At 44.0% G+C, this 23,584-nt stretch overlaps 1 protein-coding gene across 1 annotated transcript in view; it reads left to right on the forward strand.

The window, feature by feature from the left end:
• The window catches only part of LOC143766695 (uncharacterized), a 28,402-nt gene extending 9,016 nt beyond the window's left edge, over positions 1 to 19,386 (forward strand). The window contains exons 5-6 of the mRNA XM_077254554.1: positions 9,125 to 9,215; positions 17,109 to 19,386. Of these exons, the coding sequence (XP_077110669.1) occupies positions 9,125 to 9,215; positions 17,109 to 18,211 (1,194 nt within the window). The 3' untranslated portion in view covers positions 18,212 to 19,386. The remainder of the gene's footprint in view (positions 1 to 9,124; positions 9,216 to 17,108) is intronic.
• Positions 19,387 to 23,584: the final 4,198 nt, after the last annotated feature.

Genomic DNA, 23,584 nt, shown 5'->3' on the forward strand with positions numbered 1-23,584 from the left:
CGTCACACGCCGAAGGAGCCGGTGTGCTGGACACTTCCGGGCGGAAGCTGTTCCAGAGGCGCGCACACCGCTCCTTCTATATACGGGGAGCAACCGATTAGCCGCTGGTCCTCTACAGCACGCAGTTTGCCTGCTACAATGACCGAACCAGGGATGGATCTGGAGATGCCTGCACCCAGAATGTCTGAGGAGGCGCAAGCTACCGCGGTATCCGGGGTCCTGGAGGGGTGAGTGCCTTTGTAAGGCAAGATCACACACACTGATACACTATATACTGTGTCTTTTTAGGGAAGGAAAGCCACCTCCAAACAAAAGAATAGGGCTTGTCCACGGTGTAAGGTGACACTCCCTAAGCTATATACCAAAAGAATCTGCCGGGCCTGTATAGATAAAACAGTCGCAAAAGAATCACCTTCCTTATTACAGAACATTAGGACAATAATACGGGAAGAAGTTAAATCCACAGTCAAAGAGCAGCTGAAACATCAGGCGGCTAAAGAAAAACCCCCCTCCCCCAGCAAGTGAACAGGGGTCAGACATAGATTCAGGGGATGAGCCGGGAGCGTTAACCCCCTCTGATGCCTCAGACTTAGACTCCTCGGATGAGGAGTATGGCCACCCGTATTTCCAGTCAGAGGATATTGGAAAACTGCTCAAACTAGTCAGAGCAACTATGGGGGTGGAAATCCCAAAGGAGCCGCGGTCAGTTCAGGATAGCATGTTCAGTAACTTGGAGGGGAAGAAGCGAAAGGTCTTTCCCTTCCATGATAATATACTGAATCTAATTAAGAAAGAATGGAAAAAGCCCAATAAGAAGATCTCCATTCCTCAAGCCTTAAAACGCAAGTACCCCTTTGATGAAGCGGTATGTGAAAAATGGGAAAAGGCTCCTAAATTAGACGCCGCCATAGCCAGCACCTCTAAAGGGGTAGCATTGCCCTTTGAGGATATGGGAGCCCTAAAAGACCCCCTTGACAAGAAGGCAGATGCCTTTCTAAAATCAGCTTGGGAGGCATCAACATGGTCATTTAAACCCGGGGTTGCGGCCACTTGCACGGCACGTGCTATGGTCAAGTGGCTGGAGGAGTTAAGTGACCAAATCAAAAATAAGTGCCCACGAGAGAGACTACTGGAGGCATTGCCCTCCCTACAAGGTGCCGCAAAATTCCTGGCAGATGCATCAATTGATTCTGTCAGGGGGGCCGCACGTGCTTGTGCTTTATCCAACTCTGGGCGTAGAGCATTATGGCTGAAGAATTGGGCGGCTGACTTCCAGTCAAAAGTCAAACTCTGCGGAGTACCCTGTGAAGGGCAATATCTTTTCGGTAAAGCTCTGGACGAGATTCTTGAAAAAGCGTCTGACAAAAAGAAGCGGTTTCCACCTCCTTCCTTTCCTAGGCACCGATGGGAGACTTCCCGTTCGTCCTTTCGGGGATCTGGATACAGGGGGACCCGCGGCCGTTCAGATGACAGGTCTGGCCAGGGCAGACCTTGGAGAGATCGAAAAGAAAAAGGATTCCTTTTCAACAAGCCTCCCCCTAAGTCTGATCCCAAACACCAATGACGCCAGGATTTCGGTGGGGGGAAGACTCCGATGGTTCGTCCACCACTGGGCGGCACTGCCGGCTTCTCAGTGGATAACCAACCTATTATCGGAAGGTCTGAAACTCAAATTCTCCAACCTCCCACCAAATGGTGTGAAAATGACCCAAGTGGCGGGAAATAATCAGGCCACTCTGGAAAGAGAAGTTCATCTCCTCATACAAAAAGAGGTATTAGTAAGGGTTCCTCATCAGGAAATAGGGAAAGGGTTCTACAGCACCCTGTTCCTAACACCAAAACCAGACGGCTCGTTGAGAGTAATATTCAACTTGAGGGCCTTAAATCGTTACATTCAAATAGAGAAATTCAAGATGGAGACTCTAAAGACGGCGATAAAAGTGCTCAACCCAAACTGTTATATGGCAGTAATCGATCTTACAGACGCTTATTACCATGTGCCAATCGCAATCCAACATCAGCAATATCTCATACTGCTAGTAAACCTCGAAAAAACTCCCACCCACCTACAGTATCAATGTCTTCCATTTGGGGTAGCCATAGCATAGCCATAGCACCCCGCGTATTTACCAAAATTATTTCCGAAGTGGCGTCCTTCATCAGAAAACAAGACATATTACTGGTGCCTTATTTGGACGATTTCTTGGTGATAGCAAACAGCAAAGAAGATTGCGAGAAAGCAGTCACAACAGTTCTAGACGTGTTAACGAAATTGGGGTGGATGATAAATCTGAAGAAATCAAGACTTGTCCCAACACAGCCTCAAGAATTCCTCGGGATCCTACTAGATTTCAGCAAACAGGAGTGTATGCTCCCACAGAGGAAAATTCAGTCTATCCAACAGAAGGTACAACTTCTTCAGCGGCAACAATCTATCTCTCTACGGAATGCAATGTCGCTCCTGGGAGTTCTAACGGCGACAATTCCAGCAACGCGGTGGGCCCAAAGCCACACGAGAGAGTTGCAATGGCAGGTACTAGCCGAGCAAGCAAGAAATCCTTACAATCTGAATCGGAAGATTCTCCTATCTCTAAGGGTCCAAGACTCACTAAAATGGTGGTTAAAACCAGAAAATCTGAGCAAAGCGGTACCGTGGTCATTACAAAATCCAGTAATCCTCACCACCGATGCGAGCCCATGGGGATGGGGAGCGCATGTGGGGGATCAGGTCCTACAAGGTCAATGGGAGCCCTCAATGACAGCAGCGTCTTCCAATCTAAAAGAACTGTCAGCGGTGAGACAAGCGTTTCTTCAAATAGGAGAAAGATTACAAGGAAGGCATGTGGTGGTGTTATCCGACAACAACACAACAATAGCTTATATAAATCGCCAAGGGGGCACAAGATCACCATCCCTTATGGCAGAAGCCAAAGAACTTTTCTTGTGGGCCGAAAACAACCTTCTCTCTCTAACCGGGACATACTTAAGAGGATCAGAGAATCAAGTAGCCGATTTCCTAAGCCGTCACCCATTACATCAAGGGGAGTGGGCCCTGAGCCAGGAGGTCTTTGGGAAAATATGTGCCAACTGGGGTGTTCCAGAAGTAGACTTATTCGCCACAAAACTAAATCGGAAAGTGAAGAAGTTCTATTCTCTAAACCCAAGAGAACAACCGGAAGGGGTAGACGCGTTTCTATACCAGTGGAACTTCCATCTGGCATACGCTTTTCCCCCAATACCGTTAATCCCGACAGTCCTCAGGAAAATTCGGGAAGACAAGGCACGAGTAATACTCATAGCTCCCTTTTGGCCGAGAAGGGCATGGTTCATGTGGCTCAGACGCATGTCTATCTCGGACCCGTGGATCCTTCCAGATACATTGGATCTCCTACACCAGGGACCAGTTCAACACCCTCAAGTACACGGGCTACATCTCACCGCCTGGAACTTGAGAGGGGATTTCTACTAGCAAAAGGATTCTCGAACCCTTTAGTGACCACATTGCTCACTAGCAGGAAAAAAGTCACCTCAGAAAAATATCAAAAAATTTGGCAAAAATTCCTGGAATTTTCGGGGCGACAGTTGTCCCAGACGGGCCAAGAAGTCCCGGTAAAAGAAATTTTAGAATTTCTCCAAAAAGGGTTGGAGAGAGGGCTGTTGTGATCCCAGTGGCTGGGGATCACAGAACTACTAGCTAAGTTGCTAAGTATAGAACAAGTTCTAGGGAGGTGGTAACTGGACTGACCGCAAACCTGATCCTAACCAAACACACTAAAGGTAGCCGGTGAATGTGCCTAAAAGCCTGGACGTCTCGACGCAGCCTGAGGAACTAACTACCCCTAAAGAGAAAGCAAGACCTCACTTGCCTCAAGAGAAATAACCCCAAAGATATAGGAAGCCCCCAACAAATAATAACGGTGAGGTAAGGGGGAAAAGACACACGTAGCAATGAAAACAGATTCAGCAAATGAGGCCCGCTAAAACTAGATAGCAGAAGATAGAGAGCTGTGCGGTCAGCAGAAAACCCTACAAAATATCCACGCTGAGAATTCAAGAACCCCCACACCAACTAACGGTGTGGGGGGAGAAACTCAGCCCCCTAGAGCTACCAGCAAGCAAGGAATCACATATTAGCAAGCTGGACAAGAAACATATTGAACACTGATGATCAAAAAATGCACAAACGGAAACTTAGCTTCTCTTGAAGAGACTGGGAGCAAGGTAGTCAGAAGGAATCAGAATAGCACTGAATACATTGACAGCAGGCATAGAACTGAGAGTTCCAGTGAGCTAAATAGGAAACCACCCACATATAACGAGACAGCTGATGCCAGCCACAAACCTGCAGAAAGACAGCACTACACAGTACCACTTGTGACCACAAGAGGGAGCCCAGAAATAGAGTTCACAACAGAGGGCTATCTACTAGCACCCTGAAGGTGCATGTCTCCGCCCTGGGTGTGCTGTTTGATCACAAACTTGCTGACCACCCTTGGGTCTATAGGTTCATCCGAGCTGCCTTTACATCTAGACCCTCAAAATTATCTCCCAAGGTGGCTCCCTGGGATCTAAATTTAGTTTTAAATGCTCTGTTTCCCCCTTTGAGCCTCTTGATTCTATTTCAATAAACTCTTTGACCCTTAAAACTGTCCTCCTGGTTGCTCTAACGTCAGCCCGCCGTACTTTCAGTGAACCCCCCTTTCACTACCTTCCAGGATGACAGAGTAATTATCAAAACTGACCCGGCCTTCCTACCAAAGGTCAATTCTAAATTTCATAGGGACCAGTAAATTATCTTACCCTCATTTTGTCCTCAACCAAAATCCCAGGGAGAGCAAACCTTCCATTGTCTTGATGTCAGACGCTGCCTGCTTCAATACATAGAAGCCACAAAATCTTGGCGTCTGTCATCAGCCCTTTTTGTCACCTTCCAGGGGACAAACAGGGGAAAAAAGGCCTCAAAGGCAACTATTGCACGGTGGTTGCGTACGGCTATTTCACTTTCGTACTCCTCATCTGGCCAAATTCCCCCACAGGGTGTTACGGCCCACTCCACGCGTGCCATTGCCACATCCTGGGCGGAAACGGCAAACGCCTCGGTCGAGCAGATTTGTAGGGCGGCAGTATGGTCCTCACCCTCTACCTTCTTCCGTCATTATAGGCTAGACTTAGGTCTATCAAACTTGTCTTTCGGGAGAAAGGTGTTATCTGCTGTTGTCCCACCCTAAGGAGTCTTCTATTTCTTCCTCTCATGTGCGGTGCTGTCATGGTGAAGGGAAAAAATGATAATTACTTACGGGTAATTTGATTTTCCAGAACCATGACAGCACCCATTAATTCCCGCCCTATCTTGGTGATGGTTGTGTGATTCACAAAAAAAAAAAAAAAAAAAAATATATATATATACACATTCTTTTGACATATAGATAAGAGCTAATATACAGCTATACAATGTAAATATGATATATGAATGTGTACTAACAAAGCGGTCATCTTCCATACTCTGAAACAAACTGAGGAGAGAGTGGCCGCCCCATTCTTTTATCTCTGCTGTAGGTTGCCTGTTCCTGGGGGCGGATGCCATCTCTCATGTGCGGTGCTGTCATGGTTCTGGAAAATCAAATTACCCGTAAGTAATTATCATTTTTCCTTAAGTTTTTTAGCATTAGTATCAATCCACTGGGTAGCATCCTCTGGAGTCAGGAAAAAATGGGTTTTATCAAAAGCCACCAGTCTCAACTTTGCGGGGAACAGCATAGAGTATTGCACTCCCAGCTCCCTCAGTCGTCTCTTGACTCCAGTGAACTTTATTCTCTGTTTCTGAACCCCAGCAGAATAATCCGGGTAAATAGCAATCTTTTGACCTCCATTTCTCTAGCCTTCCTGAGGATAATGTCTCTGTCCCTGTAATTCAGTATTTTGGCAAGCATGGTACAGGGATTCGCTCCTGGGGCGGAGGGCTGCGGCGGGACCCTATGAGCTCTCTCAACAGCAAAAACTTTTGTCAACACTGTGCCCCCAATTTTCTCCATCAGCCAGCTTTCAATAAACTCCGTGGGGTTTCTCCCCTCAGTTTTTTCTGGCAGACCCACTATACGTATTTTATTCCTTCTGGATCTGTTTTCCAGATCCTCATTTTTGGCAACGAGCTCTGATATTGCTTGGGCGAACTTTTTCTCCGCTTTTTGCAGTTTTACTATATGGTCTTCTGCTGTGCTCACCCTCTCTTCCACCACTCCCATACGTCTGTCCATCTTTTGCAGGGCTGCATTTATCTGTGCTGTTTCCACTTTTACCTCCTGCATCTGAAGGGTCAGAGTATTTAGGGACTTCTTGCATGAGGAGACCAACGCAAAAACATCCCTGAGGGTCGGCTCATCTTCCTGTATCAAATCTTCAGGTCCCCCTTTTGCCCCCGCCATGCTGCTTTTCTCCCTCCCCTTCTGTACCTCATGCTTTGCAGCCAAGACCGCATCCTCCTCCTCCATACCCGCTCCAGCTCCGGTTCCTTTCTCTGCCCCCTCGGCAGCATCCACTCTGGCATACTGCTGAAGCTTCGCCGCCACCTCCATACGCCTCTGACATGCGGGGTTCTCCTTGTCAGCGTCTTCTCTGGCATCGGCGCCATCTTGGCTGGCTCCTGCATCACCAGCACCCGCATCCTTATGTCGCCGCCTGGTCATTGCCTCCAATGCGGGGTCCACCGCTCAGCACCGCTTTGCTCCCCTGACCCTCAGCCAGCCGGTATGTGGCTGAAAAGTCTGGTCAGCAGCATCTGCACAGGATAATTAGCCCTTTAGCAGCGGGAGCGCTCTTCTATGCGTCCGCTCACATGGCCAGCTAGGACACGCCCCCTCCTTTTATTACTCTCAATTAAACCATAGTTACTGCATCGTCTAATTCCACCGAAGCCCTCGATCTATAATAAAAGTAAAATAAAAAAAACAACAATATACCATACCTGTCCCTCGTTCTGTCCCACGCTGTAATCCATGTCTGGGGGCTAAATAGTTTGCAAGCTGGACGGTGCTAAGATGCGACCATCCAGGCTGAAAACCATGGTGATTGAGCGGCTGCGAGTGCAGCCTCAGTGACAAGCGGTGAAATCATCACTAGCATTTTCCCACGGTACTAAGGTCACCGCAGTTCAGCCTGGCCTCGATGATGTCACCGCTGGTAAATGATGCTGCGCTCTCATCAGCTCATTCACCAGTGGTTCTCAACCTGGACGGTCGCATCTTGGCACCGTCCAGGTTGAAAATTAATTATCCCACAGACACGGATCACGGCGTGGAACAGAATTACAGACCGGTATGCTATATTGTTGTTTTGTTATTTTATTTTTATTACAGGAGATCGAGGGCTTCAGTGGAATTAGGCGAGGTCGTAAGTATGGTATTGAGAATATTAAAGGAGTCAGTCATTTTTTTAATTAAAGGACTTTATTCTGGCTGTGTCTTTATTTACCATGTAACTATAGGATTAGTAATGGAGAGATGTCTTAGACACTTCTCAATTACTATGCTGTGGGCTTGATGTCACCTGACAATACAAAGATGAAATCAACCCCTCAAATATTAACCCCACTTGCCACTGCTACAGGGCAAGTGGGAAGAGTCGGGCAAAGCGCCAAAATTGACACATCTAATAGATGCACCTTTTCTAGGCAGCTGCAGGCTGCTGTTTTTAGGCTGGGGGGTCAATATCCATGACTTCTTACCAGCCTGAGAAAACCAGCCCCAAGCTGTGAGCTTTAGCAAGGCTGGTTGTCAAAAATGGGGAGGACCCCACACAATTTTTTTTAAATTCTATATTTAAATATTTTTAAAAAATAGCATGGGTACTCCTCTATTTTTGATAGCCAACCTTGTTGAAGCTGACAGCTGAGGGTTGCAGCCCCCAGCTGTGAGGTTTTCCTGGTTGGTTCAAGAAAATAGGGGGGAACCCACATCGGGGTTTTCATTCATTTATTTCGATATATTGCAGGCGGCGGGTGATGAATACCCTGATCATCCGCTCCTGCTGTCACTGTTATTAGCAGCGCTGACCGCCGGCAGAGCAGGGGAGAATGATGAGAGCCATCTTCAGCACCTGCCGCCGGTAAACAGCTCTTACTGTAGCTCTTCTTTCACGGTGCTTATGCGTGTCGCACGGAAGACATCAATGTGTGTTCTCCATGTGCACGTGTGCAGTACGTTTTGCCATCTGTGCTGACGGTAAAAAACGGACATGACTACGTGCGGGGCACACGGTCCATGGAAACACACTGACATGTGCACAGACCCATTCATTTGAATGGGTGTACATGTGTACGTGTCTTCGGTACGTGTGAAAACTGTCACCACACATACCGGAGACATGAACGTGTTAAAGAGGTTTTATGATGTTGTGGTAGTTCACTCATGTGGTGGCACACTGAGGGAGGAAAAATGGGACCACCGTCTATTTAAATCATCGTTGATGTATTGTAAGGCAGCATAAACCAACTTGTGGGGAAAACAAACTCAGCCTTCTTCGCTAACACAAGAACAAAACGATCAAAGAAAATAAAATGCTGCAGCACAGTCCATTTGTTGTGGGTGGCACCCGCTCTGGAGCAGGACAGGTTCAGTCTGTACTCGACGAGCCACAAAGCCTCTGGAGTCCTCTCTCCAGGCTAGCTGAACCCAGACTGCCTGTAGAGCTCGGTTATTTTAACCCAAGCCTGTAACTTCCCCATCATGTGATTGATCACATGATCATGTTCTCATGCAGGTCCTGGCAGGTCTGCCAGGGGAGATAAAGTGGACCTTCTCCCACCCACTCTGTGAAGGTCCACATAAAACCAGCCCTGTTTATGCAACTTAACCCTCACAACACGTAGTGTGCTGGAGAAAAATGCTCTGGTTTCACACTACTGACACCGTTAAGCGCAGTGACACATACTGTATCTCCCCTCTGTCACCTTACCAGTGACTGTCACAATGTGTAGACGGCTGTGAAGGTCTTGTGTTCAGTGTTGTTCTGTCCACCAGTATTATATGTTTTATACTTGTGTAATGAGAACGGTGGAGATGGCAGGATTAGAGCTGATCATAGATGTGACTTCTCCATCTGTCTGTGACCTTTACAATATTTGTTTCAGGGTGAAGATCTGACCCATATTAATACTACAGAGACATATGTGAGGGGTGATGAGCAGTATAAAGAAGAGATTCCTACATATGATTACTCAGGTGAGTAGTGACCACTAAATGCAGAGAAGTCACAGATTCTTCTCAGTCATCGGCTGTGGCTGCTTTATGTCACGGGAAGCCTAGGTAGGCAAGAGCTAATAACCCGGGCCCCTGCAATTTCCCTCAGACTAGGGAAATCCTGACTGACCCTCTCCCAGAGTTTACACTGATGGTGTGCATGTCTGGGCCTCCACCCTCACCCTATCTCCTGTTTCAACCCTAGGCTGAAACCACCACCCACCACCCAGTGAAGAGACCATACACCAATACCCACAGTTAGCACAGACAAGGATAACGGAAAATATGCACCACGCCGCAGTCACACAGGAATACACTATAAGTGCACAGGGCAAAACAAATACAAATATAGGAAGGAGAAAATAAGACAAAGGGAAATACACCAACAGATACGATACTCCAACTCCTAGCTCACCACTCCAGACCAAGATAACCAAGCACAAGACAGAAGCTATAATCGGCAACGCCCAATGTTCAGAAGAACTATTTAAAGGCAGTGGGCGTGGCCCAGCTTGCAATCCGAGCACCTGCTAAATTAACCCTGGACCATCTAGATAAAATCTAGCCAACGCCACTGAGCGCATAGTGGATAAAAGCGGAATTACCGCTGTCTGTCGAACACCCTAGTATGAGCAGCGTCCGACATGACGCTTTATCGGTGGTGTAGTCCGGCCGTATCACAATCGTGTGATCACCATTTTGCCTCTAGACCACAACATTCTCCTCCACCCAAAACTGTCCAAGTGACTTTGGGCATTGAAAGCCCTTTTCTATAGAACTTACAACCTGGAGGATCCAACTACCCCCTGAGATTAGAAGACTCTGACCGTTACCTGCCCAGATCAGTAAACTACAAAGCCAAATGACAGCGTACGTAGAATGTGCTGACAAGTTAGAAAAATATTATGATGAGCCTTTTAGAGAAAACGGAGAGTAATGATGCTGTTGGCTTCCAAAATCCCTGATGTGGGAAGAAGGAAAAAATCAGGGCTTTGAAAAGCTCTGCCAAGTGCTGAGCCATAAAGTTGGGTATCAAAATAAATGAACGTAAAAAAAACAGCAAACTTTTCATTTTAATATTCTACCCATTTCTGATGTGAACCAGCTCCTTCCTCAGACATATACAAATGATACATTGTGGATGTTTTATATCCTCCAGAACGGCGTCACTGCTCCAGTTGCTTAATTCATTAATTAAACCGCGCCTATGGTGCAGTTTTTGTATAGAAACCTTTCTTCATATACAAAACTATACAAATAGATGTAAAATGCATATTGGATGCACAATAAAATCCGTATAAAGAAAAATATACGTACATGGAAAATCCTCCGGTATAAGTGTGGATAGTTTAAACATCCAATAGGATTCTCTAGTCACAAGTCTTTGGGACCTATTAGACACATGTTCTGATATTTGTTCTAATATATTGAGTCTTAAACTGGTGGGATCTCGTTCATATTCTAAAGCAAAATGTCTAAACAGACAGATCGCACCTTTCCTAATATCATCTCTCTGGCTGGTCATCCTATTATGTACATTCTGCACCCCATCTTGACTGAAAAAAACAAGAATGTAGTAATTTTTGCAAATTTATTAAAAAATAAAAACTGAAATATCACATGGTCATAAGTATTCAGACCCTTTGCTCAGTATTGAGTAGAAGCACCTTTAGATCTAGTACAGCCATGAGTCTTCTTGGGAATGATGCAACAAGTTTTTCACACCTGGATTTGGGGATCCTCTGCCATTCTTCCTTGCAGATCCTCTCCAGTTTGGTCAGGTGGGATGGTGAACGTTGGTGGACAGCCATTTTCAGGTCTTTCCAGAGATGCTCAATTGGGTCTAGGTCAGGGCTCTGGCTGGATCAGTCAAGAATGGTCACAGAGGTGTTCTGAAGCCACTCCTCTGTTATTTTAGCTGTGTGCTTAGGGTCAATGTCTTTTTGGAAGGTGAACCTTCGGCCAAGTCTGAGGTCCATAGCACTCTGAAAGTGGTTTTCATCCAGGATATCTCTGCACTTGGCCGCATTCATGTTTCCTTCAATGACAACCAGTCGTCCTGTCCCTACAGCTGAAAAACACCCCCATAACATGATGCTGCCACCATCATGTTTCACTGTTGGGATTGTATTGGGCAGGTGATGAGCAGTGCCTGGTTTTCTCCACACATACCGCTTAGAATTATCACTAAAAAGGTCCATCTTTGTCTCATCAGACCAGAGAATCTTATTTTTCATAGTCTGGGAGTCCTTCATGTCTTTTTTAGCAATCCCATTGAAGCATGCCAAAAGTAAAACAAAAAAGTTTTTAAAAATATAAAAATTCAAATCAGCCCCCTTTCGCCCATTCAAAATAAAACAATAAAAATAAAATCAAACATACACATATTTGGCGCCGCTGCGTTCAGAATCGCCTGATCTGTAAAAAAAAAAAAAAAAGGATTAATCTGGTTGCTAAACGACATAGCGAGAAAAAAAGTCAAAAAGCCAGAATTATGTTTTTTTTGTCACCGCGACATTGCATTAAAATGCAACAATGGGCGATCAAAAGATTGTATCTGCGCCAACATGGTGTCATTAAAAACATCAGCTCGGCGCGCAAAAAAAAAAGCCCTCACCCAACCCGAGATCACGAAAAATGAGACACTACGGGTATCGGAAAATGGCGCAAATTTTATTTTTTAACAAAGTTTTTTTTTTTTTTCACCACATAGATAAAAAAGAACCTAGACATGTTTGGTGTTTATGAACTCGTAATGACCTGGAGAATCATAATGGCCGGTCAGTTTAATGAATGTAGCAAAAAACCCAAACAAATAACAAGTGTGAGATTGCACTTTTATTTTTTAAATTTCACCGCACTTGGAATTTTTTCCCGTTTTCTAGTACACAACATGGTAAAATCAATGGTGTCATTCAAAAGTACAACTCGTCCCGCAAAAACAAGCCCTCACATGGCCATATTGATGGAAAAATAAAAAAGTTATGTCTCTGAGAAGAAGGGGAGTGAACAACGAAAACGCAAAACTGAAAATGGCTTCGGGGGTTAATTAAACCCAGCTGGCCTCCAATGAAGGCGTAGAACCATCTCAAGGAGGATCACAAGGAAATGGACAGCATGGGACTTAAATATGAGTGTCTGAGCAAAGGGGCTGCATACTTATGACCATGTGATATTTCAGTTTTTCTTTTATATTAAATTTGCAAACATTTCTACGTTTCTGATTTGTTTTCAGTCAAGATGGGGTGCAGAGTGTACATTAAGGAGAAAAATGAACTTTTTTGAATTTACCGAATGGCTGCAATGAAACAAAGAGTGAAAAATGTAAAGGGGTCTGAATACTTTCTGTACCCACTGTACATTTATTCACGCCTGCAGGAGATGTGTTGTCTCATGGCTCGAGCCCTGGTTTCATGGATTCACTCCACGTCATAAATTACATTATGTTTTCATGTTTTCAATCCTAAATACCGTATATACTCCAGTATAAGCCGACCCGAGTATAAGCCGACCCCCCCTAATTTTGCCACAAAAAACTGGGAAAACTTATTGACTCGAGTATAAGCCTAGGGTGGAAAATGCAGCAGCTACCGGTGAATTTCAAAAATAAAAATAGATGCTCCATACCGTTCATTATGGCCACATAGCTTTGCCATATAGTGCTCTGCACCATTATTGCCCCATAGCTGTGCCATATAGTGCTCTGCACCGTCCATTATTGCCCCATAGCTGTGCCATATAGTGCTCTGCACCATTATTGCCCCATAGCTGTGCCATATAGTGCTCTGCACCATTATTGCCCCATAGCTGTGCCATATAGTGCTCTGCACCGTCCATTATTGCCCCATAGCTGTGCCATATAGTGCTCTGCACCATTATTGCCCCATAGCTGTGCCACATAGTGCTCTGCACCATTATTGCCCCATAGCTGTGCCATATAGTGCTCTGCACCGTTCATTGCCCCATAGCTGTGCCATATAGTGCTCTGCACCATTATTGCCCCATAGCTGTGCCATATAGTGCTCTGCACCGTCCATTATTGCCCCATAGCTGTGCCATATAGTGCTCTGCACCATTATTGCCCCATAGCTGTGCCATACAGTGCTCTGCACCATTATTGCCCCATAGCTGTGCCATATAGTGCTCTGCACCATTATTGCCCCATAGCTGTGCCATATAGTGCTCTGCACCATTATTGCCCCATAGCTGTGCCATACAGTGCTCTGCACCGTCCATTATTGCCCCATAGCTGTGCTGCTGCTGCTGCAATAAAAATAATAAACACATACTCACCTCTCTTGCTTGCAGCTCCTCAGCGTCCCGTCCCGGCGTCTCTCCGCACTGACTGATCAGGCAGAGGGCGGCGCGCACACTATATGTGTCATCGCGCCCTCTGACCTGCACAATCAGTGCGGAGAGACGCCGGGAAGATGGCACGGCGCCCGGCGTGTGGAACGAGGACAGGTGAATATGTAATACTTACCTGCTCCTGGCGTCCCGCTCCTTCCCCCGGACAGCTGTTCTTCGGTGCCGCAGCCTCTTCCTCTGTCAGCGGTCACCGGCACCTCTGATTAGAGAAATGAATTATGCGGCTCCGCCCCTATGGGAGGTGGAGCAGCCTATTAATTTCTCTAATGAGCGGTCCCACGTGACCACTGTACAGGGGAAGAGCTGCTGCTCCCGGAGACCGTGGGACGGGCAGGGGGAGCGTCAGGATCGCCGGGACTAGGTAAGTATGCCTCGGGCGCCCTCTCCCCTTCACCCGCCGACCGTGACTCGAGGATAAGCCGAGGGGGCACTTTCAGCCCAAAAATTTGGGCTGAAAATCTCGGCTTATTCTCGAGTATATACGGTACTCGAGTATAATTTTTTTTTATCGCAGTAACAGCATATGGGGCAAATGACTTTATGGAGCATCTTATGGGGCCATAATCAGCATTTCTGGAGCATTATATGGGGCAAATGTCTGTATGGAGCTTCTTATGGGGCCATAATCAGCATTGGTGCAGCATTATATGGGGCTTATTTTGTATGGAGCATCTTATGAGGCCCATCATGAACTGTATGGAGCATTATATGGGGCTCCTGATTCAATATGGATATTCAAAAACACTTAACCTACTGATGTCTCAATTAATTGTACTTTTATTGGTATCTATTTTTATTTTTGACATTTACCGGTAGCTGCTGCATTTTCCACCCTAGGCTTATACTCGAGTCATTAAGTTTTCCCAGTTTTTTTGTGGCAAAATTAGGGGTCTCGGCTTATACTCGGGTCGGCTTATACTCGAGTATATACGTTAATTCGGATTGTGCAGTAATCTCTCCTGAAATGGGGGCGCTAATACTTTCTCTACTCTTCTGTTCAGGACTCATAGTAGCTCCAGTAGTCCACCATAAATGAGTGCAACTCCGGTTTAGTGTTGGAGTTCTCCCCTCATACATATGTTGTTGAGGATGTAATTTTTTTTTTTTTTTTTTTGATACATGTTCATTCTGCATGATAGTTTGAATGTGGTGGGATCGACCTGCCTCACTTATCTGAGTCTGTAACTCCCTGGTAGTGTTTAGAAAAAGGTTTCAGTTACCAAATATCTGAGATCTAAATTTAAGATCCCTCAGCTCTGCACTATTATAAAAAGTTCTATTTAAATGTCTAATATTTCTTCTTGACATTTATCTGACAGAAAATATTGGTCCTTACGATAGTTTATATTGCTTAGAGCCACCGAGTCCCATACTCCAATTACTCCAGAGAAGTTTCACCATTGCTCTTTTTTTTTTTTTCCTGAGGATGATTGTTCAGCTTGATCATTTCAGTAGATGTGTAATTGTCTATAGTCACAATTTTGCCCATTACCCTTTAACTTCTTTAACCCCTCTACATGGATTTGGACTTACACAGAGACCCCTAGGCTTGAAGCCCAGTGTTACCTGCTGTTCTGTGGAGTAAGATGGGAAGAAGAATAGACAGATAACCGTGTCAGAACCAAGAGGCCAGAGAAAATACTAAGGGTATTGTCACACAGTCACACTTTAATCGCTACGACGGTACGATCCGTGACGTTCCAGCGATATCCATACGATATCGCTGTGTCTGACACGCAGCAGCGATCAGGGACCCCGCTGAGAATCGTACGTCGTAGCAGATCGTTTGGAACTTTCTTTCGTCGCTTGATCACCCGCTGACATCGCTGGATCGTTGTGTGTGACAGCGATCCAGCGATGTGTTCGCTTGTAACCAGGGTAAACGTTGGGTAACTAAGCGCAGGGCCGCGCTTAGTAACCCGATGTTTACCCTGGTTACCCGAGGACTTCGGCATCGCTCCAGCGCCGTGATTGCAAAGTGTGACCGCAGTCTACGACGCTGGAGCGATACTCATACGACGCGACGTCACGGATCGTGCCGTCGTAGCGTCCAAAGTGTGACTGTGTGACAGTACCCTAACTCGGAAGACATAAGAGTAGTCAGTAAACAGGCCGGGGTCACAACAGGAAACAAATACACAAGCCGGGAGCTGAGCACAGAGGACTGAACTAGAGGAGATCAAGGCTGTATCTGGCAGATTCCGGCAATATGCTTCAAGCTGTAGTAAGGTGTGGTGCTTTTGAAGTCCAACTCTGATTGTCCAAGGTGTTCGCAATCTCAGACGGACATATTGCATGTGCTTTGGCATTGTCCCAGATTGTCCTCCTATTGGATTTGTAGTGTTGAACTGCATTGGAGTGGTGTATGGGTACGTTATCCCTAGGGATCCATTGATATGTATATTAGGGTATGTGGAGGAAATATTAACTGACAATACGACTAAAATTGTAATTGCAAGATTATCGTTTGCTGCAAGGAAACTGATTGCAAAATATTGGGTTAGGGAGGAGCCTCCGTCCAGACGTGAATTCATTGGTCAAACGAACCACATAACTGAGCTTGAGAAAAACATTACACCAGGAGGGACAAGCTGGATTTCTTCCATAAATTATGACATCCGTGGTTGGATAGGATTAATTTATGTTATACCAGTATATAGTATTATAGAGTACAACTTATGGTAAACTGGAACTCTGTTTGATATCGTCAACTATGGACGAATTATTGTTTGCTCCTGATATCGTCTCCATCGGGGGGTTAATTTACTGTAAAACATAAAATGAGTATGAATTAACATGTGATCTGTTGTAAATATCGTTAATACAAATTTATCTAATTAAAAAATGTTTGGTGCTTTCCAATTGGCTAAAACAGGGAAGAGATTACTGCAGCTGAATACACACACACCCATACTGCCAGACTGGATGGTACTACAGATACCAGGCACCCTAATCTTAGTGGCTGGGAAGAGCCTGCACCGCCAAGAGCTTCTGGTTCCAACCCCACCTCTGTTACCAGCATCGCCTGCAGAATTCGTAAGCCGCGTCTGGTGTCCGAAGCAGGCGTTGCAGGAGCAGATCGCAGAGGAGATGGGGCACACCATTTGCAGAATCCCTAATATGACAAAATTGCAGAAAACCAGATCTGATGAAATCCCTATAAAGTGACTCCATTTTGTAAATTATAACCCTCAATAAATTAATCTATAGGAATAGTGACTATTTTGACTGCACTGCAGTTTCCAGATATGAGCAGATTGTGCTCCAGGAGATACACTTGCCGTAAAATAAGTGGTTTCTTCTCACTATAGTAATGCCAAAAGCATGGATGCTTAATGTGGTTTTGAGCACAGTCTAGTAAACTATAAACTGTCATTGTCTTGGTGAATAATTCAATAATTTTGCATAACTTGCCATCTTTGCAGACCGTTTAAGTAGAAATGTTCAAAAATTATAGAATTCAAGGATATTTTATTCTAAAATAATAATTGGTTTTATTCTTGGCAGATGACCGTACCAGGAGATCAGCAGGACAGCCGACATCTTCAATGTTTAAATCAGATAATCTTGAGATCCCACAGGATACAATTGAAGTGAATGCCATTACTCCAAATATACCATCATCCCTTCACAGCAAAGATCTGTCATCTGATCATTTGGAACAGGTCCTGTCTTCTGATTCATTACATAGTACTAATGAAAATCAAAGTCACAAAATAAGCATTAAAAATCAAACTGCTCCTAAAACAATGAAGACATTTTCGGTTTCAGAATATGGAAATAGTTTTCCTCTAGAAAAGTCATTTCTCAAGCAACAAAAATTTCACAAAGCGGACAATAGATTTTCTTGTTCCAAGTGTGGGAGATGTTTTAACCAGAAATCAGATTTCGACAGTCACCAGAGAATTCACACAGGGAAGAAGCCATTTTCATGTTCAGAATGTGGGAAATGTTTTATTCGGAAAGCGCAGCTTGTTACCCACCAAATAACTCACACAGGAGAGAAGCCTTTTTCCTGTTCAGAATGTGGGAAATGTTTTAACCACAAAGCGAATCTTGTTAGCCACCAGAAAACCCACACAGGAGAGAAGCCTTTTTCATGTTCAGAATGTGGGAAATGTTTTAACAGGAAAGCGAATCTTGTTAGCCACCAGAAAACCCACACAGGAGAGAAGCCTTTTTCGTGTTCAGAATGTGGGAAATGTTTTGTAGATAAATCAGGTCTTATCAAACATCTTAGATCTCACACAGGGGAGAAGCCTTTTTCCTGTTCAGAATGTGGGAAATGTTTTCTAGATAAATCAGGTCTTATCAAACATCTTAGATCTCACACAGGAGAGAAGCCTTTTTCCTGTTCAGAATGTGGGAAATGTTTTAACCACAAAGCGAATCTTGTTAGCCACCAGAAAACCCACACAGGGGAGAAGCCTTTTTCCTGTTCAGAATGTGGGAAATGTTTTCTAGATAAATCAGGTCTTATCAAACATCATAGATCTCACACAGGAGAGAAGCCTTTTTCCTGTTCAGAATGTGGGAAATGTTTTTCCAGGAAAGCGAATCTTGTTAGCCACCAGAAAACCCACACAGGGGAGAAGCCTTTTTCATTTTAGAATGTGGGAAATATTTTGTGAAGAAACCATCTCTTTCTAGCCACCAAAGAATTCACACAGGGGAGAAGCTTTTTTTAAGTTCTTAATTTGTTTTTACATAGTCACATACAAGTGCTTCTAACTAAATTAGAATATTATTATTAATAATTATTAATTATTAGTATTAAAAGTTAATTTATTTCATTTCTTCAATGCAAAAAATTAAACTCTTATATTATTCATTACAGAGTGATCTATCTCAAGCGTTTATTTCTGTTAATGACTATATCCTACAGCCAATGAAAACCCAAAAGTCATTATGTCAGTAAATTAGAATAAAAACACCTGCAGTGGCTTCCTAAACGTTCAAAAAAGGTCCCTTAGTCTGTTTCAGTAGGCTCCACAATCATGAGGAAGACTGCTCACTGGACAGATGTCTAGAAGGCAGTCATTGACACACTCCAGAAGGAGGGTAAGCCACTGTAAAATATTAGTATTTCAATAATAAAAAAATATAGATTACTTAACATAAGCAGGTTCTAACTAGCAAATAGATACTCTGTATATTGAGGGACTGAGTTATTCTAAGGATTTTGGCCGATACATCTGTTCTCTGTTTGTCAGAACTATGGGGCTTTTGTCAGAACTGTCAATATGTTGCTATTTGGAGATAGTAAATGGTTCTTAAAGGTCACAGGCTATATGCTTAAGCATTTCAAAATGAGGTAATGTACAAATAACTAATATGCATATTCCGCAAGTTGCTAGTGTTCTTCTAATACGGTAGAGGCTATAAACATAGCGGCAGATCATCTTATGTTGTTATGAGACAGGAAAAATAGAAACCAATGTAAGTCTATGGGTCAAAATAGTATATAAGCCGACCTAACTCTTGTTCAGGAGATCTCTCATACTTTACGAATCTCCAACCCGGACCACATCAACTTCAAGACCATATGTAAGAACCACTGAATGCTTGTTTTCTCTTTTATAATCTAACACTTATTTTTGGGTGCTATGAACTTACTTTTCTTCATTTTTGTAATCACTTTGTGAATAAACATTAACCCCTTCATGACCTTGGGATTTTCCGTTTTCCCTTGTTCGTTTTTCACTCCCCTCCTTCCCAGAGCCATAACTTTTTTATTTTTCTGTCAATTTGGCCATGTGAGGGCTTATTTTTTGTGGGACGAGTTGTACTTTTGAACCACATCATTGTTTTTACCATGTCTTGTACTAGAAAACGGGAAAAAAATTCCAAGTGCAGTGAAATTGCAAAAAAAGTGCAGTCCCACACTTGTTTTTTGTTTGGCTTTTTTGCTAGGTTCACTAAATGCTAAAACTGACCAGCCATTATGATTCTCCAGGTCAGTACGAGTTCATAGACACCTAACATGACTGGGTTATTGTTCACCTAAGTGGTGAAAAAAAATTCCAAACTTTGCAAATAATAAAAAATAAAAAAATGCACCATTTTCCGATACTCGTAGTGTCTCCATTTTTCGTGATCTGGGGTCAGGTGAGGGCTTATTTTTTGCGTGCTGAGCTGGCGTTTTTAATGATAGCATTTCGGTGCAGATACGTTCTTTTGATCGCCCGTTATTGCATTTTAATGCAATGTCGCGGCGACCCAAAAAACGTAATTCTGGCGTTTCGAATTTTTTTCTCGTTACGCTGTTTAGCGATCAGGTTAATGCTTTTTTTATTGATAGATCGGGCGATTCTGAACGCGGCGATACCAAATATGTGTAGGTTTGATTATTTTTTTATTGATTTATTTTGATTGGGGCGAAAGGGGGGTGATTTAAACTTTTATGTTTTATTTTATTTTTTTCCCATTTTTTTTTACTTTTTTTTAACTTTTGCCATGCTTCAATAGCCTCCATGGGAGGCTAGAAGCAGGCACAGCACGATTGGCTCTGCTACATAGCAGCGATCTGCGGTTCGCTGCTATGTAGCAGAAAATCAGGTGTGCTGTGAGTGCCGACCACAGGGTGGCGCTCACAGCTACCGGCGATCAGTAACCATAGAGGTCTCAAGGACCTCTATGGTTACAATATACAAGCATCGCCGACCTCGGATCATGTGACGGGGGTCGGCGATGACGTCATTTCCGGCCGCCCGGCTGGATGCGGTAGTTAAATGCCGCTGTCTGCGTTTGACAGCGGCATTTAACTAGTTAATAGCGGCGGGTGAATCGCGATTTCACCCGCCGCTATTGCAGACACATGTCAGCTGTTCAAAACAGCTGACATGTCCCGGCTTTGATGCGGGCTCACCGCGGAGCCCTGCATCAAATCAGGGGAGCTGACATCGGACGTACTATCCCGTCCGAGGTCAGTAAGGGGGTTAAACAAGATTTGTTTTATCCACACAATTCAATATTGCGATCCTTTCTATCCTCAGCGTGCTCTTACTTAAAAACAAGAGGAAGAAAGTGTTATTTTTTCTAATATTTTGGGGAGCCCAGCCAAATCTGATTTTTGTGCTATTTTGGGTGGATTCCTTTTCCTTGCACACAGGGGGAGGAGAGCTCTGCTAAACACCTGTTGTTCAAGGTGCAGGAATTCCACTATTTCACGTCACAAGGATCAGACAGAGCCTACAGAGGAGTGAAGATTTGTGTCTCCAACCATAAAGAGCTGCAAGTGTCCCATCCAGGCGGAGGTCTGAGGAGTCAGTAAAGGTACGGAGGACCATCCATTGACGGTTGGATCAATCCACTGGAGGAAAAGACATTCCATAGGTGAGAAAATTGATTTTATTCATGATTATTCTAAGAAAAGTAATATGGAGTTTAAGTTTGTTCATAGCCATACAGATTCACAATTATGATCTAGTTTGTATAGCCAATGTGAAGAAGAGAATCTTAAAATTGATAAGAGGTTTTTTCAGTAAAACAAGTTACAGAGAAAGCTTCAAAATGTCACGCACATGGTCCGAGTGTACAATAATTTAGTCTTTGAGAAAACTGAAACACAAATACATAAAGCATGTACCATCACACAAGACATTGGTCATACTGACACCCAAGGTAACACACAAGAGTCTGACGGGGATTACTTCGATTGTCCAAATTGTTTGATTTTGTCAGAACATAATGAACAATTGGAAGATCAAATTGATACTCGAACAGAATTATTGTCCAAATTGCACCAAGATATAAAAAAGGCTTCTGTTGTTATACAATCAAACAAACAGGAAGACAATGCCGCCACATCATTTGTACCAGACACACAAAATCCAGATGTTTCAGTAGAAGATTTACAAGCAGATGAACTACAACAGAAAAAATTCCATGACAGAGCAGCACAAATTAATCTGAAAATACACGATCAGTTAAAGAAAATTGTAAAAGACATTCCAAACTTCAGTGACAAGATGGATGCCTTATATAATGTGGACATTTTTGAATCAAACACAGATAAGTTCAATCTTAAAGATGAACAAAAAAACAAGATATTCAAAGTATGGTTACCCTCACATATGGGAAAAAGGTTACAGACCACACCCAGATTAAATGATAATGAATTGACGCATAGTACAAAAGAAGACAGACTTAAGGTACCTTCATAGTAAGCGACTTTACAACGATATCGCTAGCGATCCTTGACGTTGCAGCGTCCTGGATAGCGATATCGTTGTGTTTGACACGCAGCAGCGATCAGGATCCTGCTGTGCCATCGCTGGTTGTTGCTGAAAGTCCAGAACTTTATTTCGTCGCTGGATCTCCCGGTGACATCGCTGAATCGGTGTGTGTGACACCGGTCCAGCGATGTCTTCACTGGTAACCAGGGTAAACATCGGGTTACTAAGTGCAGGGCCGCGCTTAGTAACCCGATGTTTACCCTGGTTACCATTGCAAAAGTAAAAAAAAAAAAAACACTACATACTCACATTCCGGTGCCCGGCGTCCGCTTCCCTGCACTCCTCCTGCATCCTGTGTAAGTGCCGGCCGTAAAGCAGAGCGGTGACGTCACCGCTGTGCTCTGTGGGAGATGCCGGAAATGTTCGGCGCTGACACAGGATGCAGGAGGAGTGCAGGGAAGCGGACGCCGGGCACCGGAATGTGAGTATGTGTTTTTTTTTTTTACTTTTACAATGGTAACCAGGGTAAACATCAGGTTACTAAGCGCGGTCCTGCGCTTAGTAACCCGATGTTTACCCTGGTTACCCAGCGACTTCAGCATCGTTGGTCGCTGGAGAGCCGTCTGTGTGACAGCTCTCCAGCGACCACACAACGACTAAATAGCGACGCTGCAGCGATCGGCATCGTTGTCTGTATCGCTGCAGCGTCGCTTAGTGTGAAGGTACCTTTAGACAATCAATATTGTTTACAACCGGCGAAGCCACTCCGACAATTGATGTTCTGGAAAATGTACGAACTAATATTAATGATGACCCATTTGCATTTTTGGTAAAATTTGAACAGGCCTTTAGGATGGTGATGGATCTTAGGCCTCATGCGGAGCCAACAACCATGATCAGATTTTTTGTAAAAATGTTCAAATATTTAGATCCTGCCTCAGAGCAATTGGCTAGTGCTCAGCCATCATTGCAAGAAGCAACAGTTTTTAGTGATTGAAATAGCTGTAGTTCATGAGAAAGAAGTCAGCTGAAACCTAGACCCACAGGAACATCCAAGAACAGAGATTACATTGATCATAGAGGTAAAAATACTACACAAAGGAACAATACCATTGTTATTTTTGTGGTATACCTGGACACTTAAAATGGCAGTGCAGAAAATTCTTGAGAGCAGAATCAGAGACAGGTAGACAAGGAACAGGTAAGCTTGGAAGGGAAAATGGACTCATGCCAAAATCATCCACCAAACCTTCTGCACCTCCATTACATTCTTCTGCACTCACTCAGACTGACAACAGACAAACGCAGCCACCGTATGCACCATTAATCCGACAGATCAGAGAGAGGACAGTAAAGGAGACTGAGTCCAGGGACAGAATTCCAAGTGCTTTTAAAAAGGACATTGGTCTTCTCCCATCTCCTCCATCTTCTGACAATCACAGACTACTCCTACACCCCATCCATTGGAATTTGTGACTCCTTACATTGGATGACTGTGGAAGGCCATTTATCAATGGAAATTTAGCAGGACAGAATGTTGCATTTCTTATTGATACATGAGCTCAATTAAGTGTTACAAATCTTGATTTGAAGCTACAACCAGATTCACCAGTTTGTACTATTGTTGGTTTTAGTGGAAAGGTGGAACTAAAGCAACCTTGGTTATCAATGTGACGTTCAAAATACCTAGTTCTTTCAAAACAGGAATTGTCATTTGCTATTGTCGTGATTCTGAAAATATACTTGGCACAGATTTTGTGCAGAAATTCGGTTGGGTAGTCGATCTAGGAAATCAAGTGATCTGGA

The sequence above is a fragment of the Ranitomeya variabilis genome, chromosome 4, assembly GCF_051348905.1.
Source record: "Ranitomeya variabilis isolate aRanVar5 chromosome 4, aRanVar5.hap1, whole genome shotgun sequence".
Taxonomy (NCBI): Eukaryota; Metazoa; Chordata; class Amphibia; order Anura; family Dendrobatidae; genus Ranitomeya; species Ranitomeya variabilis.